This window comes from Pogoniulus pusillus, chromosome 18 (genome assembly GCF_015220805.1).
Source record: "Pogoniulus pusillus isolate bPogPus1 chromosome 18, bPogPus1.pri, whole genome shotgun sequence".
In the NCBI taxonomy this organism is placed as follows: Eukaryota; Metazoa; Chordata; class Aves; order Piciformes; family Lybiidae; genus Pogoniulus; species Pogoniulus pusillus.
Genome location: NC_087281.1, coordinates 4,497,624 through 4,523,715, shown reverse-complemented (window position 1 = coordinate 4,523,715; position 26,092 = coordinate 4,497,624). Strand labels below are relative to the sequence as shown.

The following is a 26,092-nucleotide window of genomic DNA, read 5'->3' as shown; positions in this document are numbered from 1 at the left end:
TAATAAGCCGAACAAGAAATTTCACCTGTCTCACAGAAGACACAGCCAGTAAGAGACAGCTGCAAAACCCAGTGTCTATATGGATTCCCCCTGGCAATCTGTCTAATTGCCTGCCACGCAGATGAAATTATTTTGTTTGGCTTCTCTGAGTCACCAAGACAATCTCTACCATCTTATGTCCTAATCCTATAATCAGATCTATGAAGGATCAAGGATGTTCAAAGCCATAGTAAAAAGGTGGAGCAAAACTGAGAGCACTTATTATAGGAAGAGCTGGCAACAATGCCTCATGTTAAGGTCATCTCATGCTTTGTTTTGCACACCTAACATGAAAATGATGGCTCACTCTAAAAATAAGAGGACATGAAAGAAAGATGTAAGAAATTGTAAGGACCTTCTGAGATGCTAAGTATCCAAATTTACAACAATCACATCTTTTACTTGCTTCCCACCTAATGTGGGTTAGGTGCCAAGAAATTTCATTTGGCTTGCCCTTAAACATACACAATCTGAAACAGGGCTCAGACAGTAGGGAATTAAGGTCTTTGGAAACTGGGTGCAGAGTTTTCAACCAGAAGTTTAAAGTGAGTGGGCAGAACTCATCTGCCCGGGCTCTATCTTCTGTGGCCGTAACAGGTTTACATTCCTAAGTTCCTTCTGAAAAGAAGGGTAGAGTTTAAGTAAAATTGCTCTTCCTCTGGACCATGTCCTTCCTTTGAAACTGGAACAGACTGAAGAACTCCTGCCTAGCTACAGCCCCCTCGTTAGCTCCCGGAGTCTGACCAAGAGGACCTGCAAAGGCAGGTCCCCAAGCACGAGTCCCACGTTGTGCTCAGTACTGCAGAAGCCTGCAGGGTGACCGCAAGCCAAGCACGCCCAAAGACAAGCGTTAACCAGGCATTGCCAGCAGCACCATAAAGAGTGTTTTGAAGTACTGATGTGATAGCTGTACTAAGGCCCAGTGCCCTGGCGTCTGCCAGGCCACTAAGTGAGCCAAAAGGGTTGTTCAGATGCGAAGTAGCAGCTGTGCTCGCTAGGCCCTTCACTCCGGCCCATCCCTCTACAATCCACCCGGGCTCAGGCAGGCTTCACGCAAGATAACCCAGTGCCGAGCCGCGCTAGCTCGCAGGCCGGTTAGGCAGCGTAGAACAGGGTAGGCAGCGCACCAGCGTCTGCCCCCTCGGCGAGCACTTCTTCCGGCGGGGCAGGGCAGGGCTGCGCTGGGCGGGCAGGGCCGTGTCGGACACCAGGCCCCCCCACCCGACAGCAATAGACCGGCCCAGCAACCACCTGCTCACGCTGGCGAGCGCCAACTCAGACCCGCAGCATTCCATGGCCGTGCCCCAGCAACACCACCCCACTCGGCACCGCCACGCATGTGCGACAACATAACCGTGGCGAAGGAGGTACCCGCGCACCCCGCGGAGGCAGAGCTGAGGCAGAGCTGCGCCGGCGCCGCGCCCAGCGCCGCTGCCTTCCGCCCGCTGCGCCCCGCCCCGCCCCGCCCCTTGGCAGCGCCAGGGGCCCCGCCCCCCGCCCCGCCCCCCGCCCCGCCCCGCGCGTCACAGCGCCCGCCTTGGTGCGCGCGGGCGCGGGGGGCGCGGTGCAGCGGGGCCGCGCGGGGCCCGGCGGGTGGCGGCGCGGGGCAGGCCTGGCCGGGAGCGGTGCGGCTGAGCGGCGCCGCGGTGGCGAGAGCCCGGCGGGGGAGAGGGCAAGGCGCAGTGCAGTCTCCCGCACGTCTTCCGCGCCCTCCTGCCTGCCGAGCGACTGGGACGGGTGAGCCGCTGCTGTCCGCGCCTGGCGGGGTGAAGCGAGGCCTGCGAGCCTGGTGGGACTGCGTCCCGCTCCGGGCCAGCTGCGGCTGCCTGGCAGCCGGGTGGTAAACAAATGGCGGCCCCGGCCGGGCTGAGCGCCTGGCTTTGTGGCGGGGCGGGAGCGGCCAAGGCCCAGCGCCGGTTCGGTCGCCGCTGCCTGCCGTCTCTGACAGGTCCCGACCGGGAGGCGGGGGCAGTGCTGCTCGTAGTCGCCGGAGGAGGCCTCGGGAGCTTGGCTGTGCGTGCTTCGCCGGTGTCCCCGTCTCCCTGGCCATCTCCCCGACTCCCGCAGGGGACAAAGTGCTGCATGTGTGCTGGTGGTAACGTGCGGTGTGTGGTAGCCATCGCGCCCCCGCGCCTGGCCCCCTGCAGGCCCGCGGCTGGCGGCGTCGCATGGAGCCGAGCCGCTGCCGCTTCCCGTTAGTCCGCAGCGCTGCCAGAGTTAGCCGCGGGTCGCGGTAGCACGTGGGAAGGGGTAGGGCCCCGGGGTCTGCCTGCTTCTGCCGAGACTGCTCTGAGAGTCTCCTTTCTGTATGGAAGGAGAAGGGAAAGGCAGAGCACATCATCCAGAGGTACTGCTGAAGCCCTTCCCGAATCCCTCGGGTGTCTTTGGAGTAGCTGTGCTCAGATCGTGGAAGAGGTTTCAGCTCTCAGTTTGGGTTTTCGATGGCCGTTACTGACGCTCAGCAAAAGCACCTCCTGGCTTCATGAAGGTAGAGGAGGTTTGTTAGGCCGTACCTCCTGTAACCTCATGTTATGGAGGAAGCGTGTAGTGAGGTGACAGCAGCACGCTGAAGCAGTGCTGTGCCCTCGCCTCTGAAAGTCCCAGCACCGCTGCTGTTTGCAGCAGCTCTTCTGAATTCTCTGGGGGACAAAAAACAGAGAGGGCTTTCTTTTGTTCTCTGAAGTTCTGCTAGGTTTTGGCTGAGGAGGTTTTCATAACCCTGCTTCCCTTTTGCTGATGATGTTGTTAATGTGCCAAAAAAAAAGTGTGTTAGCAGACTCATCCAAAACAGGGCCTGTGCTGCTGTAGCAGCGACATCACCTTGCTTGTGCTGGCACTTTAGGCAATCCTTCTAGAGGATTGCTAGAATTGCTGTGTAGCATTTGATGGTTAAGTCCTTTCCCTGAATAGTTGCTGCCTTCTGCTGCATGTTAATGTCATACACCTTAACTTGTGCTGTGGTGTAGAGGCTCCAGGTTTATACATCCTTTCTGATACTGCTTAGAGCATTTCTCCAGGAAGCAGTTCATCTGTAGTTGCTTAGAAAATGACTACTCAAATGACCACTCAGTCACAGAACCCTTGAAGCTAGAAGTGACCTCTACAGTGAGATTCTTTAGTCCTACCTTGCTGCTTAAGGGGAGTCAGCTAGCACAGGCTCCCATAGTCAACAACACTACAAGAGCAGTCAGCCACTGTTCAATAAGAGCAGCCTTTATTCCAGGTAGGGACATCCTATACCTCTTTGTTGTGTTGTCTCCAAGAATGTATCAGGCATACGGGCAGGAGAACAAGAGGCAAAGAAGAACCTGATTTTCAGAGTATTAAGCCAGGAAGCTTAGTGCCCTGGTCTGGTTGACTGGATGGGGCTGGGGATGGGTTGGACTGGATGATTTTGGAGGTCTCTTCCAACCTGGTTGATTCTATAATGCTGTTAGTGATGCTTATATATGACCTTTTCTTTTCCATAAAGTGCAAAAATACTATTAAGGGAACTGTGGCTGGTAAGCAATTTAAGTGTCTGGAAGACTAAAAATAACACACATCTTTAATCCATCTTGCACTCTACTCATGTAAATATCTGTGAGTATTTTCTCCATGGTGGTCAGGTGTCATCCAGAGAAGAAATAGATTCAAAGGCTGAGACTTTATTGTGGGGTCTGTGTCTTACTCTGTTCCAAAGAGAACAGTGTAACCTATCAACATGAGCAGAGGTTATGCAAAGGCACTGTTTTTGTTTCACTTCGTCAGTGTGGGTGTTTTGGTTGTTTTGGGGTTTTTTTGCTTGCTTTTTTTGTTGTTGGGTTGTTTTTTTTTCCTTCCCCACTAAGTTCCTCTCCTAATTTAGCTTCTTAATTTTGGATTGTGTTTCTCTTGCCTTCTGCTTCAATGCTAGAAGTGTGATGGGCAGAATAAGTGCCGAGTTTAACCATCAATATTTGATTGCAAACTTTACTGAAGTTTCCTTTCAACACATTTTTGGACAACAAATCTTTTTCCTAGGCCCTAAAGAGTGTCTAGGAATACCTTGTGAAGAAGAAGACATATGCTGTTAGTCTTCAAGTGGGCTCTTGTAGCTGCTGTGTATTTCAGCTTGGTAACAAACCCAGGCTTTGTATTCAGTCCAGCTGAACTAAAAATAACAAAATTTCTTTCACGTTGATAGGTCTGTTTCTTTGGTGAGCTCTGCCACAAAGGCTGTTTGCCTCTGGCAGTGAGGTCCAGGAGAACAGAGATGAGAGCAGGAAGTCCTTGTGCTGGTGACAGTTCTTTTTCAGTTTCCTTATCTGTAAAATAAGGATAAAGAGAACCGGGGTGTTTGTTGGTGAGGTGGTTAGGTTGTGGAAGGAGTAAGTATTCCTGAACAGACCATGGCTAAACAAGTAGCTACATTATTGAGGGCTACAGAGAAACCCTGTGTAAGCTGACCTAAATGTCTGGGCACCATATCAAATGAGAAAAAAAAAAACACTGAAGAATCTTTTATTATAAATTAGTCTAGAACAGTCCAAGAGAGTTAATGCAGGGAGGTTCTAGACTCTGACTTCCGTTTAAGAGTTTCTCAGTTTACACTTCATGTCTTGTTTTAATTTTGTTGTAATCTGTTAATGATCATAGAATCAGCCAGGTTGGAAGAGACCTCCCAGCTCAGCCAGTCCAACCTAGCACCCAGCCCTATCCAATCAACCAGACCATGGCACTAAGTGCCTCATCCAGGCTTTGCTTCAACACCTCCAGGGACGGTGCCTCCATCACCTCCCTGGGCAGCCCATTCCAATGCCAATCACTCTCCCTGCAAACAACTTCCTCCTAACATCCAGCCTAGACCTCCCCTGCCACAACTTGAGACTGTGTCCCCTTCTTCTGTTGCTGCTTCCTGGGAGAAGAGGCCACCCCCCACCTAGCTACAATGTCCCTTCAGGTAGTTGTAGACAGCAATGAGCTCTGCCCTGAGCCTCCTCTTCTGCAGGCTGCACACCCCCAGCTCCCTCAGCCTCTCCTCACAGGGCTGTGCTCCAGGCCCCTCACCAGCTTCATTGCCCTTCTCTGGACACCTTCCAGTATCTCAACATCTCTCTTGAATTGAGGGGCCCAGAACTGGACACAGCACTCAAGGTGTGGCCTGACCAGTGCTGAGTACAGGGGCAGAATAACCTCCCTTGTCCTACTGGCCACACTCTTCCTGATGCAGGCCAGGATGCCATTGGCTCTCTTGGCTACCTGGGCACACTGCTGCCTCATCTTCAGCTACTCTCTACCAGTAGCCCCAGGTCCCTTTCCTTCTGGCTGCTCTCCAGCCACTCTGTCCCCAGCCTGTAGTGCTGCTTGGGGTTGTTGTGGCCAAAGTGCAGAACTCTGCACTTGGCCTTGTTAAATGTTGTCCTGTTGGCCTCTGCCCACCTATCCAGCCTGTCCAGGTCCCTCTGCAGGGCTCTCCTACCTTCCAACAGATCAACACCTGCTCCTAGCTTGGTGTCATCTGCAAACTTACTGATGCTGGACTCAATCCCCTTGTCCAGATCATCAATAAAGATACTTGAAGCAAACCCTTGCAGCCTGTGGACTGTCTAGTTCACTAGATTGTGCTGTTGCTCACCAAAGGCATTGATCTAAGCTCTTCAAACCTGAAAGGGGTTTGAACTTAAGGCGTGGGATTGAGAGGCACGGTGAGGTGAAATTCTTGTGGATGTAGTTAAAGCTCTTCATACAAAACTTAAGGGAGTGTTTCAGGCTGAGTTTTGAATAGTGATCCTCTTTTCAGACATGGTTACATAGACGTTGAAAGATGTTGAAGTTTAAAGTTTTGTAGTTTTTTTAGAAGCATCTCTAGTAGAAAGTAGCTTTCCAAAGGTCCTGTGCAACCCAGGAATTTGTTGGAGTGACAGATTAATTGGAAATAGAACTTTTTTAAGGAATGTGCTTTATTGACATAGCTGTGAGGATCTGACAAAACCTTGTTTTAGCTGAGTCACTATTGTCATCGGCTGTTGGAATGTGTCTGGATGGAAATGTTCAGCTGGAGTCTTTGGGGAGAAGTATAGCATTAAGCCTGCTGACATTTGGGAAAGGCAGGCTAAATGATATTAGATATCAGAAGTTGATGACTCATTGTGCATCCTAAAGCCCTGAACATACTTGAAGTACAGTGTTTCCCAGTTCTTCATTCAAGTCAAAAAGACATTGAAAGGGCTGGTATAGCATGCTCAATATGAATATATTCCCAGCTTTTTATTCTCAACTATTTGAGGTAGAGATGTTTTTACTTAGGAGATAGATGAGATTTTTTACTATTTCCATTGGTTATGAACCCAAGCAGCTTGGAAGGGGGAAAAGCATAACAGGTGCTGCAAAAAGTCACTTTCACTTGATAAGCAAGTAAAAATAGAGTAAGTTAAAGTTGTTAACACCACCTCTGTTCAATTCTTTTTATTCTACTTCAAATCTTTCAAAACATTTTAGGATAAGCTTTATCTTTGCTGCTTTAGAATTATTTGGTGCACTGTGGTCAGAGGGGGTCTGTTAACTTTTTTGTGGGTACTGTGCTTTTGCTGTGCAGTGGTCAGCTCCCTGTCTACTAATGATGGCATGTTTTTCATAGAAGAGAGAACCTTTTAGGTACAGAGGATATGTCACCCACGTTTCAGTCTGGGATCTTAGGAACTGTGTTCATTTTCCATTAACTTTAAAGTTGTTTTCTTGCTTTGCTATGGGAACTGGTTAAACTTGTGTAGTGAGACCTGAAACAGCACATTAACAAGACTTCTGGCCTGACCTCTGTCAATATGCAGAGGTCAAGAATTCTGTGGCAGTGTTTATTAATTAAAATATTTAGGAAAAATGATTTTATTTTGGCTAAAGCTACCTACAGTAATAGAGAGAATCCATCATTCCCCCCCCCCCCCCCCCCCCCCCCCCCCCCCAGGATTTCTTAGTATGATTTCTAAGAAATGGCTTCTTTTATTTTCTGGTTTGGTCTTTTTTTTTTTTTTTGAAGGATTTAAGAGATGGTATCTGGGATTAAGGCTATCATTATTCCTTTGGGTATATCCACCTGTGTTAAATATCCACCTGTGTTAAGTTTTAGTGATAATCCATGAATATGAACACATGGAAGAAGCAGCTTGGTAGAGTAAAGAGCTTTTTTAATGCTAAGCAACTGCTTGCTACTCAGTTCCCTTGTGTGAAGATACAGGCTAAGCAAATTCTAATGACAGAAATGCAGTTTGTGAAAGAATCAAGTTTTATTGATATGTTTTAGTTATTTATGTTATTTTGATATGTTTTAATATGTGCAGTTATTTATATGTTTTAGCTGTTGCAGTCTTTAATTCAAGTCTGGCTTGTTTATTATTTTTCTTGAGTGTTTACTCGTGAGCCAAACCAAAGATTGAAGTAGGTCAGAATAATAACTTTGAATAATCTCTTCAAGCCTTAACTATAAGTAGTTAACCATCTACTGTGACTAATAGCTAGCATTAAGCTGTAATGACAGATCTTAGTTGCACCTGCAAAGTCTGTTAAAAACTTGTTTATTTTTCCATTAAACCTGCAAAATACTTCAACATTTGTAGTTCCAGATACTGTAAGCACATGACCTTTACAGAGGATTGTACATATGGAAAGCAATCTGTGCACCTGAAATGAAACCTTATTTCTGATCTCATTTCTTGCAGCAATCAAGGAGTCGTGCTGAGTTCAAGTTCAGAAGTGCTTTACACATGAACTCTACTGGCTCTCTGGCTGATTCTGCCCTATCACCGTCTCAAAAGGTAGAGTGCTTTTGTGCCTGAGCCATGCAGCAAGTGTAGCAGTTCCTCATGAGGTTGTCCTGTGTCAGTGTGTGGCCAAAGGCACCACACGCCTTTGGGTTTCATCATTGGGGGATGTGTCAAGGAGACAAGGATGCATGGTATATATATATACACTCTAAGGAAAAACTTGGTGGCTTTTGATTTTTAGCATTTGTTGGACTAATAGCAATAATAGAAAGTATTCCATCAGAGCTTCTGTTGTGAAATGGAAGAGGGCCAGGTGATCAGCACAGGGTCCACTTTAGTTAAGAGTTTTGCTTTGGGTCGTTTTCCCCTTGAATTCTACCATTATCTTTAGGCTGCAGTGATTTGGGAGGAGATATGTTGCTGAATTCTCTGAATGGGAGGAAAATGGTTTGCCACTAGGTAGGACAAGGGAGGTTATTCTGCCCCTGTACTCAGCACTGGTCAGGACACACCTTGAGTACTGTGTCCAGTTCTGGGCTACTCAATTCAAGAGAGATGTTGAGATACTGGAAGGTGTCCAGAGAAGGGCAATGAAGCTGGTGAGGGGCCTGGAGCACAGCCCTGTGAGGAGAGGCTGAGGGAGCTGGGGGTGTGCAGCCTGCAGAAGAGGAGGCTCAGGGCAGAGCTCATTGCTGTCTACAACTACCTGAAGGGAGGCTGTAGCCAGGTGGGGTTGGTCTCTTCTGTGTATAGGGTTAACACTCCAGGGGGAGTAACCCTGAACCAGCACACCACGTGGCAGACACGAGGCAGACAAAGCCACCATCACAAACTCGGGTTGTATTTATACCTTTTGTATTTATGCTATTTTTCACCTTCCCTATTCTTTGTAAACCTTGCTACCTCAGATACCTCTTCTAAGTTATTGTTAAACTCTTCCTTTTAACTTCCAAATCGAGTGAGATTGATTTATTTGGGTGTGTTTACCTCTCTCTCTCCCTATATCTAATCCCTTCCTTGAGGAAAGAAGGGGAAGAGGGGAGGGCACTCTACAAATTGTTATTGGGTCTGTCAAATTTATTAGAGTCTCTGGGAATTAAATTAGAACCCAAGACATTCTGCCAGGCAACCAGCAACAGAATAAGGGGATACAGTCTCAAGTTGTGCCAGGGGAAGGTCTAGGCTGGATGTTAGGAGGAAGTTCTTCCTAGAGAGAGTGATTGGCATTGGAATGGGCTGCCCAGGGAGGTGGTGGAGTTGCCATCCCTGGAGGTGTTGAAGAAAAAGCTGGCTGAGGCACTTAGTGCCATGGTCTGGTTGAATGGACAGGGCTGGGTGCTAGGTTGGACTGGATGATCTTGGAGGTCTCTTCCAACCTGGTTGATCCTATGAAAGATGCTTCTGAAGCACTACTCAAAAGAATGCAAAATACAGGTTGGCTCCTTTAACAGGATGTTTGAGGCAGGGATTAGACACAGAAAAACCTCTCCTCATAGGGTGACATAAAAAAGTTGCACTTCATTGTAATTCTTATGCTTTCTAGTTTTATGTAGTTAGAAGTTTCTTGCTGTGATTTGTTTTTGAGGTAGATGGATAAATTTCATTTATGCTTCAATATACTCCTTCAGTACTAGATCACTCATAAAACCAGAAACTTTCTGAGAGTGTGGATTGCCCTGAAGCCTTTTCCTGCTCTAAGAAGCTGTGTTTTGAGCCTGACCTTCTGCCTCTTTTGTGTAATGCATGTAAATTGCTGTAGACTGATGACAATGCTAGAAGTAGCATGCTGTTTGGGCTTTAATAAATGAAGCTCCTTCTCATGTGTTCAGTGATTACCAAAAGAAATAATAAAAACACCTAGGTTCATTCCAATAGGTGCAGGCAGGGAAGATGTTCTCTTTGTTGTGGATGAATTTATGCTTGAGAATGGAGTGAAAACTCATCTCTCCAAGTGTTTTGAATACACTTTTAATTTCTCTGATCTGCCTAGTTGTAAGAGAATCTAGGGTTGTCCTGATGAAGGTGGGGGTGAGGAGCTTGAATCTGTACCTCACAGGGCTGAGATTTTAAGAGTGGTATCTGGAGGTTTATAGTTAAGAGCTAGGCTAGAGTGTTAGTTTTAAACTACAAGAGAAAATGCCAAGCTTCCCAGGACACACATTAAAAAAACCCAAACCAACAAGTAAAAGTTGTCAAACTGAGTAATCAAATGCATTGATAGCCTTGATTTGACATGGCTTTTATATGTATCTTTGTCAGGATGTGTCAAGAACTGTCCTTTATGTCTACAGGTTATTCACCTATAGAGGCTGAGGGAGCTGGGGTTGTTTAGCCTGGAGAAGAGAAGGCTCAGGGCTGACCTCATTGCTCTCTACAGCTACCTGAAGGGAGGCTGTAGCCAGGTGGGGGTCAGTCTCTTCTGCCAGGCAAGCAGCAACAGAACAAGGGGACACAGTCTCAAGTTGTGCTGGCGAAGGTATAGGCTGGATGTTAGGAAGAAGTTGTTGGCAGAGAGAGTGATTGGCATTGGAATGGGCTGCCCAGGGAGGTGGTGGAGTTGCTGTCCCTGGAGGAGTTCAAAAAGACACTGGATGGGGTACTTAGTGCCATGGTCTGGTTGATTGGACAGGTCTGGAAATTAGGTTGGACTGGATGCTCTTGGAGGTCTCTTCCAACCTGGTTGATTCTATGATTCTATTCATCTGTCTATTATAAAGGCATTCTACTGCCTAAAAGTATCTCTGATGTGAACTAGTTTGACGAAATAGAAAGCTTCACAAAAACTGTATAAAAAAGAATGATCATCTACTATATAAGATATTAAAATATGGCCACATGTGCTACATTATTACTTGTGGAAGTTATATTTGTCACCTCTTAGTCATGTTACTCCATGTTATTAGCTAGCCATTTTTAATGTTGTTTACTCTATTGAATTTACCATTTTAAAGAGTGGCTGGAGCATTGAATTAACTTTGCCATGTGCCTCTGTTTCCTACCTTCTCATGAACTTTGCCATGTGTCCCTGTTTCCTGCCTCCCCAATGCTACAGAAAGACATTTAAGCAGGATTTGAGGTGCCCAACTCCCTAATATTAGGATAATGGCTACAGTGGCTTTGAAGAAGCTTCAGGATGGGGCTATTTAACCTCAAACAGAATCAACCAGGTTGGAAGAGACCTCCAATATCCCAACCTATCACCCAGCCCTATCCAGTCAACTAGACCATGGCACTAAGTGCCCCATCCAGGCTCTTCTTGAACACTTCCAGGGACAGTGACTCCACCACCTCCCTGGGCAGCCCATTCCAATGCAAATCACTCTCTCTGCCAACAACTTCCTCCTAACATCCAGCCTAGACCTCCTCTGGCACAACTTGAGACTGTGTCCCCTTGTTCTGTTGCTGCTTGCCTGGCAGCAGAGACCAACCCCACCTGGCTACAGCCTCCCTACAGCTATAGACAGCAATGAAGTCATCCCTGAGCCTCCTCTTCAGGTTAAAAAACAACCAACTCCTTCAGCCTCTCCTCATAGTCTTAAGGACTAGAGTTAAGCAGGGATGGCAACTAGAGGTTGAAATGGTGTTAAAGACATCTTGCTGAACCTCCAGTTCATGTTTTTCATTGGTTATTTGAAAACTGATGAATCAAAAAGGATCTCAAACCGAGCAACCTGAACACCACTGCCCTCAAGTTTAAAAAGGGAAGCAGAACTTGCATAGCTTAGGAAGTTAATTTGACTGTGCTGTTGTAGTGATTGAGCTGCTGAGTTTTAGGTAGACAAATTGTTCTACTTTGTGTGCAGGATAGTGATGACAAGACAATAAAAGCTTACCTTCTAGAAGTCTGCAAAGCTCCTTTAAAGCATTTGATAGTCAGACCTGAATGATAGTGAGTGACCTGTACATGGTAGGATAGAGAAAAATAAAACAGCTTGTTCAGTAATGATTCAGTACTGCTGATTCCATTTTTGAAGAATATACTATATTTTTATAATACTGCTTTCTAATTCTAGCCCTGGTTTTCCTTACACTTTATTTCTTTAAAACAACCTATCACTCAAATCTCTCACTTGGTCATTTTCTCACTGAAAGTTTCTTCATCGTACCAGACACCTGTTAACCACTCTTGTATGCCCAGGTGGCAAAGAGAGCCACTGGCATCCTGGCCTGCATCAGGAGCAGTGTGGCCAGTAGGACAAGGGAGGTTATTCTTCCCCTGTGCTCAGCACTGGTCAGGCCACACCTTGAGTGCTGTGTCCAGTTCTGGGCTCCTCAATTCAAGGGAGATGCTGAGGTGTTGGAAGGTGTCCAGAGAAGGGCAACAAAGCTGGTGAGGGGCCTGGAGCACAGCCCTGTGAGGAGAGGCTGAGGGAGCTGGAGCTGGGGGTGTGCAGCCTGGAGGAGGCTCAGGGCAGAGCTCATTGCTGTCTACAACTACCTGAAGGGAGGCTGTAGCCAGGTGGGGTTGGGCTCTTCTGCCAGGCAACCAGCAACAGAACAAGGGGACACAGTCTCAAGTTGTGCCAGGGCAGGTCTAGGCTGGATGTTAAGAGGAAGTTGTTGCCAGATAGAGTGATTAGCTTTGGAATGGGCTGCCCAGGGAGATGGTGGAGTAGTTGTCCCTGGAGGTGTTCAGGCAAAGCCTGGCTGAGGCACTTAGTGCCATGGTCTGGTTGTTTGGACAGGGCTGGGTGCTAGGTTGGACTGGATGAGCTTGGAGGTCTCCTCCAACCTGGTTGATTGTATGACTCTATTTTTTAGGCTGCTTTGCATTTATTTGCCTGCTTGTGGGTGGATTTGGATTCTCCTGTGGGCTTAAACTTGTAGTGCTACTTGTGCCTCTCTTTTCTTTTACTTCTTTGAACCAGTAATTTAAGAACTTGTTGGCCTATTTAGTCACATTTGATAGAGGAAGAGTCTCAATTGTGGTTGAGCTTTATAGTTTCGGTGAATAAAAGGTGGCTGACTAACAGAAGGTTCCAATAACAGTAATAATTGCTGTGCTTTCCTGTCTTACTGGTACCAAAGAATTCATGGGGACAGTAAGTAAGCAGACTTTGGGTTTGATAACATTAGGTACAGCTCCTTATGCTTTGTGCCATGAAAGAAAGTGAGAGCTGTCCCTTGGAGATGAAGCATTGTGTGGTGACTGAAACTCTTATTATTCTATTTTCATGCTTGTATTACAACAGCAACCGAAAATCATGTGGCTGTACCAGCTGGAATGTTAATCCTTTTAATTATGACAGATTTTCAAAGCATGTTCTGGCTGATTTGGTCAGCTGACTGTATAGTATGTAGAATAACATCAAGTGATTGCACAGATTCTGAGAGCAGTGGTCACCTCACTGGAACGGGATGTATTTTTAGGTTTCTCTGCTAGTAACAGTCAAGTGTGTCTACTTAAGCATCTCATATGAGCTGAAGCTAGCTGCTGACACTACACTATCAGAAAAGGACAGCTGTTCATTCTTGCTGTAGTCATTGATCTGACACTAAATTGTGGCAAGAAACAAACCAGGATATAAACACTGTAAATATTATACGTATATATGTACATATATATGACAGGTGTTTTCCTTCGGGTCAGCAATGATGCTCTTTGGTAGTGTGCTAGTTTGAAGCTAGCTAGAATAGTTTGGTGAGAGGAATTAGGTGATAGGCTGTGAAAAGGAAACAATGGTGATGTCTGCTGCACTCATAGGCTTGCTGAGATATGTAAAAACAAGAACATAAATAGAGGTAACAAAGTCTCTCTGGGCTTTTTGGACTGCACTTCTCTCTCCAACCTGCCTGACTAATCCACCTGCTTCCTAACCTCTCTGGCCATCCCTCCAAACTACCTTAAGCATAAGGCAAAGTCTGGGGTAAGGTAGAGGGTTGGGGAGAAGGTGGAAGGGTGGTTGGGAGCCCTCCTGGTTTCTGGGAGGGCTGTTGTGTTTCTGTACTACTTTTTAACTTGTATATTTTTGTCTATAGCTGTAGACAATGTAAATATCTGCTTGTATATTGTGCTAAGCTGTAAATATAGCTTCATTCTTCAATTTCCAGATCAACTGAGCCTAGTCTGGTTGATTTTTCCAAAGTGTGGGGAGGTGGGTGACCCCCAAACCATCACAGGTAGCTCTTTCAGTTTTCTGTGTCAGAAAATGAAAGCACTTTGTTACCTTCAGCAATCTATGTATTTTTTTATCTCCCCTTTACTGAAGGATACTTCCTTTACAGGGCACTGTTTCAGAAGAAGGTGGTTCTTGTTCCCCATGTAGTGCTAGTGATAGATTGTTCTGGTTCTTCAAAGGAAAATGATTCATATGTGGATGCCCTTAATTGGTGAATCAGAGGTGCTAAGTTCTGTAGGTCACGAAGTTACCTTGTTAAATGGAGTGAGTCATGACCATTTGTTTATCAACAAAAGTGCTCATTCTTGAGCTTTTACCCATGTATTTCACCAGTTTGGTTTTTTGCCTTTGGATTTAATTTGTACTTTGACAACTGAATTAAACTAGGTAAAGGCTTTTGATAAAAGTAGTGCAGGAACTCAGGACTTCCTGAAACAGCTGTTGAGTTTGAAGCCCAAGTATTACAGTTAAAAATGGAGGAAAGGATATATTTTGTGTATATATACACACATAAATAAAAGGACTTGGAGTATACTTTAAACAAAATATGACATGCTGACTAAGTTGAAGATCTGCAGCAGGTACTGTGAAATTGAGGCTTGTAAGCAGGACAGAGAATTTTAGTGAACGTACTTCTGATGATCTGTTGATGTCCAAAGAGATTTTAAGTTATGTATTTACTTAAGGAGACAAGTGACTTGATTTTCAAAGAGAAGTTGCAGCTGATATCAATACAGTTCTTACTTGGAGAGAGAATAGGTTATTTCAGCTGTTTAAATGATGGCATAAAAACAGTTGCAAGCATCTGTTACAGACCTAAATTGTCATCTTTCTCCTTGTAAAACATGGTATTTTAATGTCTGCTCTGGCTTTCATATGCTGTCTGTTAGTAATATTTGATGTTTTTACCAGTTTTTTTCATCTTTTGTATTTTATGCTTGTGTGAAATCATTCACTTCTGATGAATATTAGCCTATGTGTGCAAGGAGTCCATCAAACTTAACAAAACCCAGTATCAATCATGCTGCTCTGGTTTCACAATCTGACTTGTAAAGACCAAGACAGTGTGCTAGGGAGGAGGATGTTTTGCTGTCTTAATAGAATGTTCTTCTGTGTAAGCTCAGATAGGCTATTTAAAGGTAGCATTTAATAATGGTTGACTAATTTAGGGTATGTCTACACAAAGAGTTCAGGCAAACACAAGCTCAGTTTGACTGTGTTCTGAGCTGTTTGCATGTGGACCAGCTTTGGCCTAGAAGCAGTAGAACAGAGCACAGCAGCATGCACTGACACACCTGCCTTCTGCTCTAGAAGTGCTGCATAGCCTTTTGCAAAGGAGGTAAAGAGTTACAATTTGAAAACATAATTGCAGGAAACTGATTTTAGCCTTACTGCTACCAGACTGCTTGTTGTATGGGTGCAGGACTGTGTTTAGATACATGAAGCAATAGCTGGGCTCTGTGAAGGCTCTTGGATTGTAAACCAGCAATTACCTTTTCCAAGGCTGCTCCATTTCACGTTAAGCGCTTTAAAATGCAGACATAAGGTGAGAGCTTCCTTTTGATCGCTGCCCACTTGTTGACCTGAGAAAAACCAGAAATGGTCTTTGGTCTAGCAACAGGCAGGCTTCTGTATTTGTCAAGAATTAATTAGAGAGGAGTTTGCTGGAGGAGCTAAACATAGAGAAATCAAATCATTTTCTCTTTTTCATTCTTCACTGAATATGCTTCAGCTCTAAGTCAGGTAGCATCTACTGCAAAACGTGCAAGCTGAAAGCAGGTTGTGTGCCAGAAAGAGCTCCTAAAATGTTTAGCAGGTCATCCTGATCTAGGGTAGGGTGTCCCTGCCCGTGGCAGAGGAGATGGAACTAGATGATCCTTGTGGTCCCTTCCAACCCTGACTGATTCTGTGATTCATTCAGTCACTGAGTTCAGTATTGAACTGATGCACTTGACAATTTATTCAGAACTTACTTGCTACTCAGTACATAATACTAAGGTATGGTGGGAAAAACTCAGCTATGTTTTGCCTGCTAAGTGTAGCACATATGCTTCTCTGTTTGAAGTGTTCAGGAGAGTGGGTGGCTGAAATATTTGAGTTATCCAAATTAGGACGGATGGGGGACTGAGGACTGACTGCTACTTGGAGTTGGCATGAATTTCAAAGCATTAAAAGAATAAAGTGAGTGAAGCAGCCCATAGATTTCTATTGCAATGCTTTATTTAAGATTGGCTGTCTAAATGACACTTCTGTTTCCTTTTGCCTCTGGTTTGAACACAAGGAACACTACTATGCTGTTTCATTTTTGCTGTTTAGAGTATTTTTAACTTGAAGTTTTAGTGCATTGGGCCAGATCATCTTTGGGGTCCCTTCCAACCTGGCATTCCACGATCCTATGAAACGGAAGTGTTTAGTCTGAAGACAATGCCTGGAAGCATTTGTGCTAGTTTGAGCCTAGCTGGGATATTTTGGTGAGAAGAATTAAATGACAGGCTGTGAAAAGGAAACAGTTGTGATGTCTGCTGCACTCATAGGCTTGCTGAGATATGTAAAAACAAGAACATAAATACAGATAACGGAGTTGCTCTCTGGGCTTTTTGGGGCTGCACTTCTCTCTCTCACCTGACTGACTGATCCACCTCCTTCCTAACCCCCCTGATTGAGTCTCCAAACTAGCTTGAGCTTAAGGCAAAGTCTGGGGTAAGGAAGAAGGGTGGGGAGCCCCTCCTGGGGACTGGTTTCTGGGAGGGCTGCTGTGTTTCTGTGTTACTTTTAACTTATATCTTACTGTCTGTAGCTGTATAGATTGTAAATATCTTCTTGTCTATTGTGCTAAGCTGCAAATACAAAGCTTCATTCCTTAATTTCCAGCTTGGCTGAGTCTAGTCTGGGTGATTTTCTTAAGTGTGGGGGTGGGTAACACCCAAACCATCACATCCTTTAGCTAGTAGAATAAGATGAGGAACCACTTACATTAATCTCAAATTGCTGGAAGCCATGGGATGAGGAAAAGATGGAACTGTGCAGTGAAATTTTGATACAGTACTTTCAGATTTGGCTCTGTGCAAGTCATTCTCTTTACCTCTGAGTCATAATGCCTAGTGGTGCCATTTCTGAGAGGGACTTTATTACAGTGTAGGGGAGAATTTGGTCATTTGCCTATGCCTTCAGTGCAGATAGTGAGTAGTTCTAGAGTTTCTCAAAGTATGGGAGCGTGCTAGTTTGAAGCAGGGTAGAATGTTTTGGTGAGAAAAACTAGATCATAGCCTGTGAAAGGAAAACAGTGGTGATGTCTGCTTCCCTCAGAGTCTTGCTGGAGAAGAAATGAAAACATTAGATAACACTTTCACCATTCTGCTGCACTCTCTGGCTGGGCACTGGCTGAGCTGCATCTCCCTAACCTCACCTGCCACTCACCTTTGCTTTTTAACCTCTTGGCTGAACCTCTGTTCTTCCTTAGGACTGGGGTAAGGTTGAGAGGGGCAGGGGGAAGGTGCAGGGGTGGTTGAGAGCCCCTCCTGGGGACTCAGGTTTCTGGGAGGGGAGTTGTGTTTCTGTATTACCTTTACCTTGTATATTTCTGTCTATAACTCTATATACTGTAACTATCTGCTTGTGTATTGTGCTGCTGTAAATAAATAGCTTCATTTATAGTCCCAGAGCCCAGCTGAGACTAGCCTGGGTGATTTCTAAAAGTGTGGGGGGGCAGGGAACACTCAAACCATCACAGGGAGAGAGCTATAAAGTTTATTCTCTCTTTTTTATTCCTTCTATACCTGTGATGGTTTGGGTGTTCCCTGCCCCCCACACTTAAGAAAATCACCCAGACTAGTTGAGCTGGAAATTAAGGAATGAAGCTTTGTATTTACAGCTTAGCACAATATCCAAGCAGGTATTTACAATCTATACAGCTACAGACAGAAATAGACAAGTTAAAAAGGTAATACAGAAACACAGCAGCCCTCCCAGAAACCAGAGTCCCCAGGAGGGGCTCCCAACCACCCTTCCACCTTCTCTCTGCCCCTCTGCCTTATCCTAGGCTTTGCCTTACGTTCAAGGTGAATTTGGAAGCAGAAGGATTAGTCACCCAGCCGGCAAGTTAGAGAGAAGTGCAGCCCCAAAGCCAGAGAGAGAACTCCCTTATCCATGCTTGTGTTCTTGTTCTTACCCATCTCTGCAAACCTATGAGCGCAGCAGACATCACCATTGTTTCTTTTTCACAGCCTGTCATCTAATTCTTCTCACTAAAACATCCCAACTAGGCTCAAACTAGCACAATACCACAAGAAGGAACTGCATTTTTTTTGTTTCAGTCAATGTTTTAGAAGAGATTGTGCAAATAATTTTATTTAGGCTTCTATTGCTGTTTGCCTTATGTGAAGTTGCTGTGTTGGTGTTGCACTTTGGAACTGTTGGTGTTTTCATCAGGCAGGATGTAGGATGTGTTAAAAAATGACCTTTTTTCAGTTGAACTGGAAGTATGGATATGACCACGTTGGGTAGTGAAAGTTTTATGTTAAAGTTTTCAGTGAAATCAAAGGACTGACTTAATGTATAGCAATTTAATTACGTTGCTACCTTAGTTCATCAACTTCTGTGAAAGTAAGGGAGGAGCTACAGGTAAAGAAAAGAAGAGTGCTGAGCTATTGTGAAGGACTGATGGCTGCCAGAAAAAGGGAGAGTGGGAGAATGGGACATGACAGGGGATAGACACACTCTGATGGCTGTAAATTGCCTTAAACAGAACTGCAGAGAGAGTGGTTGGCATTGGAATGGGCTGCCCAGGGAGGTGGTGGCATTGCCATCCATGGAGGTGTTCATCAAAGCCTGGATGAGGCACTTAGTGCCATGGTCTGGTTGGTTGGCTAGGGCTGGGTGCTAGGTTGGACTGGATGAGCTTGGAGGTCTCTTCCAACCTGGTTAATTCTGTGATTCTATTAATAAAAAGAGTGTCAGAAGCTGAGGTAGTAGAGAGCAGCCCAGGGAATAAACTGACCCTGTTTAACTTAGAGAACTGGAGATGAAGATAAATCTGATTCCCTTTATTTCTGTAGAACTGTATGTTTAATGGTTTTAGGTAGCAGACCATAGTCAGTGGTCATGCTTGCTTTTTCATCCAATCACTAATTTGCAATTGGCAGGGGAATGGAGCCATTCCAGAGAGGATTACACATCATTTTTAACCTCAGTTGCATATGTTATACCTTGTGAATAAATGGCAGGACGGTCTTGAACTCTGATACAAATGCATAGCTTAAATTTTCAAGCAGACTATGAAACACCATTTCTTTGAGATAAAATGTCACATACTTATTCTCTTAAAATGAATACGGATCAGTTCACATTGTTTAGTCTGGAGGAGGCTGAGAGGAGACCTTATTGCCCTCTATAACTGCCTAAAAAGAGGTTGTAGAGAGGCTGGAGCTGGTCTCTTCTCCCACATTCCTAATGATAGGATAGGAGGAAATGGCCTCAAGTTGCATCAGGGGAGGTTTAGGTTGGCTGTTGGGAGGAAGTTCTTTCCTGAGCAGGTGGTCATGCACTGGAACAGGCTGCCCAGGGAAGTGGTGGAGTTGCCATCCCTGAAGGTGTGGATGTAACACTTGAGGCTATGGTCTAGTGATGAAGGATGCTGGGATGAAGGTTGGACTGGATGATCTTGGTGGTCCTTCCCAACCATAGCAATTCATAGTGATTAGATGTGCTGAGAGATTTGATTTAGTCAAGGACTTGTCAATGTGAAACTAATGATTGGACTCAATGATCTTGAAAGTCTTTTCCAATCTAGGAAATTCTGTGATTCTGTGTTAACATACATCTTTCTGTGCACACAGAGGATGCAAAACTGCACATCATAGTCAATATTAACAATACTGAGTTAATATTCTGTGCTTTTGTCTCCTTTCTCTTCACTCAGAATTGGATTTGCAGTCATGGAGGAACATCAGCAACACTTACACTGTGTGAATTGTGTCAGCCGTCGTTGTATGACCAGACCAGAGCCTGGCGTTTCCTGTGATCTGATTGGCTGCCCCTTAGTTTGTGGAGCAGTTTTTCACTCCTGTAAAGCTGAAGAACATCGCATGTTATGTCCACTTGAAAGAGTGCCTTGTTTGAATAGTGGCTTTGGATGTCCCTTCGTAGTAGCCCGAAATAAAATTGCTGATCACCTGGAAGTCTGTCCTGCCAGCGTGGTGTGTTGTACCATGGAGTGGAACAGGTGGCCAGTCAGCTACGCAGACCGGAAATCATACGAGAACCTGAGCAAAGACGTGGATGAAGTGGAGCAGCTAGATATGGCTTTGGCCCTTCAAGACCAGCGCATGTTACTGGAGTCACTTAAAGTAGCAACTATGATATCAAAGGCAGGTGATCAAATACCAGAATCCAGAGAGGAAACCTCTGCCAGCTCAAGTGCCCCAGATGCAGTGCATTCAAACGGCTTGATGCCTGTGGATGAAGAGTCCTATGGTGCACTTTATCAAGCTACTGTAGAAACAACACGGAGTTTGGCTGCTGCCCTGGATATCCTGAACACTGCAACAAGGGACATTAACATGTTAAGTTCAACACTTTGCATTTCGCCACAGGAAATGAAAGAAGATACCGAGATCAAAGAGCAAGCTTCTAATGGTGTTATTCAGGATAACAAGTCTGACCAGGAGCGTCCAGATGAAGCTAACAGGGGAGCAGCTGGGGGTGTTAACTTGGACAGCCTGGATCAGAATTCACAAATGGAGCAGAATGGTTCTAGTGACATTTGTCATGATGACTTAAATCTGAACCTTGGTAACTCCTCACCTTTATGTAATGGCTTTCACGTAGAAAATGAAAGTTCAAAGGTGCTGGACCAGAACGAAGATCTTCCTGTATGTAATTCAAAGCCGTCCAGTGTAGCAAATGGTGACTGTGCTGCTACTCGTGATGATGAAGCGTTACAGTCTTGCAGCTCCTTCCCTGTTACAGCACAACTTAAAGAAGTGGTATCAGCTGATCACCTAGTTAATGGCAACGTTAACCACGTGCTACTTCCCCATAATGCTAACGAAGAGGAAATGTTAGAGAGACAAGTGGAGCAAGAAAGATTGAGAAACATAGCTGCACTTTTACGATACCGATCGTACCGATTCCTTGTTGATGACTATTGGTCTATACCAAAAGAAGACAAAGCTGTGGATACATCAGACCTGGAGATAACAGAAGATCCTATGGGTCTTCAGGGGATTGATTTAATCACTGCAGCTCTGTTGTTTTGCCTAGGAGACTCTCCGGGAGGTAGAGGTATATCAGAAAGTCGTGCTGTTGATGTGTATCGCATCGACATTGGGACCCAAACGTTTTCTCTTCCATCTGCTATATTGGCCACAAATACAATGGTGGGGGAAATAGCTTCAGCATCTGCATGTGATCATGCCAACCCACAGCTCTCAAATCCAAGTCCGTTCCAGACTCTTGGACTGGATTTGGTATTGGAATATGTGGCTAGATACCAAACAAAACAACGTTCGATGTTTACATTTGTTTGTGGACAGTTGTTTAGGAGAAACGAATTTTCATCACACTTTAAGAACGTGCACGGTGACATCCATGCTGGCCTTAATGGCTGGATGGAGCAGAGGTGCCCTTTAGCATATTATGGGTGCACATACTCTCAACGAAGGTTTTGTCCTTCGACCCAAGGGGCAAAAATTATTCATGACCGCCACTTACGGTCATTCGGAGTTCAGCCTTCTATATCCACAGTATTAGTTGAACCAGCAAAAAGCTGCTTGATTGGACTGCACAATGACCATCTGAGTAGTCTGCCTTTTGAGGTTCTACAGCACATTGCTAGTTTCCTTGATGGCTTTAGTTTGTGTCAGCTCTCCAGAGTGTCACGTTTAATGAGAGATGTGTGTGGGAGCTTGCTTCAAGCACGCGGAATGGTGATACTGCTCTGGGAGAAGAGAAGGTGCTCAGATGGAGGTTCTTCTTGGCAGATAAAAGAAAAGGTAAGTGATTTTTTTATTTTAAAGGGCAAATATTAAACTAGTCATGTCTCTGCTTCTTTCTGTTTTCCGTGCTCACTGTTACTGCTGTTTGATACAATATCACTTCAGGAAAGAAACTGCTATGTAAAACAAGAGTGAAAATTGCTCGCAGGTCAGCTCAGTGTTAGCCACGTTTGAAGCAGAAATTGAAGTACTGGCTCTCTAGTTTTTGCTTGATGTAAACAAATGAATCTATGATTTCCCCACGATTTTAAGATACAAAATGATTACTTAATGATTTTCTGTAATACCAGTATTTCCCACAAGTGGAAAAGTTGTCTGTGAAGTTTGCTTTTCTTGCCTTTATACTGTTTACAGCAGTTGTAATGTTTGCTAGCCTGTTGAGAGCCTGAGTGTCTTAAGTATGTAAATAATTCTTCCAGCTTTTGAGTGACCTAGGTATAATACAGTTTTCATCATTTTTTCCCACCCCAGAACTGCAGAATGTTTGCAGCAATCCTTTGAAATTGCCAAAGCTGGGCATTGCAGCAATGGATTGTTGTGACTGGTCATACAATACTTCATTGTTAAACTTCTGATTGCATTTACTTTGTAGATGCAAAAATTATTGCCTGTCTTTCATAGAATCAGTCAGGGTTGGAAGGAAGCACAAGGATCGTCTAGTTCCAACCTCTCTGCCATGGGCAGGGACACCCTACATCAGGCTGCCCACAGCCTCATCCAGCCTGGCCTTAAACACCTCCAGGCACGGGGCCCCAACCACCTCCCTGGGCAACCCAGTCCAGCCTCTCACCATTCTCATGCTCGAGAAATTCCCAGACTTCAGAGTTGACTTGAAATCTGAATCAGCCTGGCAGAGGTTTCCTCTTTGGATTCTAGTATTTGATCACCTGCCTTTGATAGCATAGTTGCTACTTGAAGTGATTCCCAGAGTTGACTTGGAATCAGAATCAGCCTGGGGCAAACTATACAAAACTTAGTATTGTGTGGCTGTGGCTGTTTGAGCTGATTTTCTAGCTCAGACATGGGGGAAAGATGAACGCTCCAGGGATAGGCCATATCCTTGTAGGTGGAGCAGGCTGGGGAAAGAATGGATGGGATGAGTGGGTGGCTGAATTTAGAGGTCAAGAAGGGGCTTGGAGGGACTCTGCAGAGTGATACAGGCTCTGAGGGGAAGGGCCTGAAACAGAGTCAGATAGAAAGGCAAACTCCACCACAAAAATGCATCTTCAGCTGGATGTGGTTGCTTTCATGCTCACACAGTTTTAGTTTTACATGGCCATGCCATGCAAACATTTGAGTAGACAGGGAAGTGATGGGGAAAATCATTCCCAATCACATGGTAGATGGGATTTCATCTGGGCAGCCAAGCCCATTCCAAAGAGACAAGTAAATTTTCATTCCAGGGAGGTTAGTGGACAGTTCCTAAAGTTGGGAGGAGGTACTTCTGTATCTGAACATCTCCTAAGGTCTCTTGAGTCTGGCCCAGGAGCTAAGTCATCTGGGTGCTAGGTTGGACTGGATGATCTTGGAGGTCTCTTCCAACGTGGTTGATTCTATGATTCTATATAATGGCAACAATAGATAAATATAATTTCATTGGAGCTTCAAGAGCTTAATGTCTAGAAGCACAGCTTGTTCTCGCTCTTCTGCTGCTGCTGCAGCTGCGCCTATCTTCCCCGGCTGCTGTTTTGGCTGCTGCTGCTTCTTCCGCTTCGCTGCTGCTTGACCCCTCCCCCATCTCCCTTAAGGTTATTGTATTGGTGGTTTTTTTTTTCTTCCTTCTCTAGTTATTATCTCTCTGTATAGGGTTAACACTCCAGGGGGGCGTAACCCTGAACCTGACCCTAGGGGTCTTGTCCCCTCCCCAGGGGTGGGCCACACTCCAGGTGATGGTTAGCCCACTCCCCCCACTTCCTGTCCTACAAAACAGAGGAGCTTCCTGCTCCTCTTCCTCTTTCCTTGGCTCCCTCTTGACACACACACTCACACTGCATACCAGCACGCCACGAGGCAGACATCCCATCATATTGCTCGGGTTGTATCCATCCCTTTTTGTATTTTGCTGTTTTCCCTTCCTTATCCTTTGTAAACTCCCCTACCTCCAATACCTTTTCTAAGTTATTGTTAAACTTTTCCTTTTTAACTTCCAAATCGAGTGAGATTGATTTATTTGGGTGTCCCTACCTCTCTCTCTCTCCCTGTCTTTGGGAAAAGGAGAGGGGGAAGAGGGGAGGGCACTCTATAAATTCTATAAATTGTCATTGGGTCTATTAAATTTATTAGAGTCTCTGGGAACCTGCATTTGAACCCAAGACACTCTCTTTACATTGTTATACTATCAGAAATACAATTTCATCTTTCCCTGACTTTCAACAACAAATCTGTGTTGTGGTGAGTTTATTTCTCCCTGGGGGAGGGATCTGCCCTAACCCAGGACGGTGTTTTTTGTCACGTTGATTTTTTTAGTATGCTTGGTGGTGCAGGCAAAATATTACCTCAAAGTACTGCAGGCCAAACATTTAACATCCCACTCCGAGTTCAGGTTATCTCTTAGAACATTTTGAGCCTAAGTGCAGCTTATTTTCTAGGTGTGGCGCTTCAGTACAGCCTTCTGTACGGTGAAGGAGTGGAAGTTTGCTGACATCGTAAGCATGGCTGACCACTTGAAGAAGTGCAGCTACAACGCTGTGGAGAGAAGAGAGGAGGCTGTTCCGCTGCCGTGCATGTGTGTAACACGAGAACTCACTAAAGAAGGACGTTCACTGCGCTCCGTTTTGAAACCAGTACTTTAAATACTGCAGCCACTCCAATTGCACATACACTCAAGCACCTGATATAACCTCGGTAATATTACGTGACACTTTATTAATGTACTAAAGATACTTTCTAGCTAAATCTGCTCTGTCACTGTGTATATAAGGTTTGAAGTGACATCTATTTTTTATAATACTCTTTAGCTGGAAAGTAATGAAAGTTGCCTTAACGTTTGAAACATTCGGAACTTGTTGGACAGGGTAGTTTTATCTTAACTTATATAATTTAAGAACAAAATCCTAGGAGGAGTGTGGTGTGTTTTTTTTTTCTGATTCACTGGTGCCCATGTTGCTGTTGACTGATAACATGTAAGAAATGGTCTCTAAATGGTATGCACATCTAGATAGGAAGTGATGAATTGTAGCGAGACAAAAATCCTGACCAAATATACTTTGTCTGTTTTGTTTGTTGGGTTGTTTTTTTTTTAACCAAATTATAATCCCAAATATTAGGACAATAAAGAATTGAAATACTTTAGAGTGGATGTCTCCAGTGTAGCTTTTAAGCACATCCTGTCTCATGAAATCAGTATTCTAGTGCTGTTCCTAGTTAACAGGTGATCTAGGATCAGCTTTTTATTGAAATTGTTTTTTCACTTAGGTAATGCCTAAAGACCCTCAAATACACAGCAGCTAATACTAAGTACAGCTTCCTTTTGACACGTCAACAATGATTAATTTTCTTAGGAACTATTAGTTACTTCACTTTTGGGAGCAAAAGGTTTAGAGCTAAAACCATGGGATGCTGTTTTTTACTCTCACACCTACAATAACAACATCGATCTAAAACATTCAAAAGTGTTTTTTGCCTTGTCCCGCAGTTGGCTGAGGGTTAAATTGCTTGAGCAGTCAGAAATTCAAAGTATGTGATGAACAGTTGGGAATTTATAATGCAGCTAATGAAAGGGCTTTACTTGTTCTGTGGTCTTGTGAGATGTATTGTCTCCTTTACTGTTAACTTGTCTACAGAAATGCTACTTTTTCTGAGGAGCATTTTCAATTACTGGTATGTATGGCAAATGGTTCATCTTCATAAGATGAGACATGGTCTGTTAATTGCATAAGGCATATCAGAAATGTACGTTCAAGAACAGCTCCAGTTTGCTTCCAGTCTTCCATAAGAAAAGCTCATACAAAGCATTTGTGAACAGAGAAGACATGCTATGAAGAACAACCTGGGATAGCAAAACTCTTAACAACTTGAACTCGCTTTCCAACTTGTTTGTATTAATGTTGGTGTCTCTAAGCCTGTTGCACTTAGCAACTGTGCCACTAAGCTAAAACAGAAACAGACCAGATCTTGGAACAAAGAAATACACTATGTATTTCCATTATAGGGGAAAAAAAAGAAGAGATTATTAAGAAGGAGATGTTTACAAAAATGGCTAAATTAATTACTCATCATTTCT

At 44.6% G+C, this 26,092-nt stretch overlaps 1 protein-coding gene across 1 annotated transcript; it reads left to right on the top strand.

The window, feature by feature from the left end:
• Positions 1–1,632: 1,632 nt before the first annotated feature.
• On the top strand, positions 1,633–25,163 carry FBXO30 (F-box protein 30). Its single transcript, XM_064158263.1, has 4 exons — positions 1,633–1,776; positions 7,713–7,808; positions 19,794–21,867; positions 24,459–25,163. Exons 3-4 carry the CDS (start codon positions 19,810–19,812, stop codon positions 24,660–24,662), a joined length of 2,262 nt encoding a protein of 753 aa, XP_064014333.1. The 5' UTR covers positions 1,633–1,776; positions 7,713–7,808; positions 19,794–19,809; the 3' UTR covers positions 24,663–25,163.
• The last annotated feature ends 929 nt before the right edge of the window (positions 25,164–26,092 follow it).

Bases quoted from the DNA above. Each gene is read 5' to 3' on its own strand.
- FBXO30 (XM_064158263.1), top strand. From the start codon at position 19,810: ATGGAGGAACATCAGCAACACTTACACTGTGTGAATTGTGTCAGCCGT. The intron at 21,868-24,458 runs GTAAGTGATTTT...CTTATTTTCTAG, and splicing joins CTTGGCAGATAAAAGAAAAG to GTGTGGCGCTTCAGTACAGC.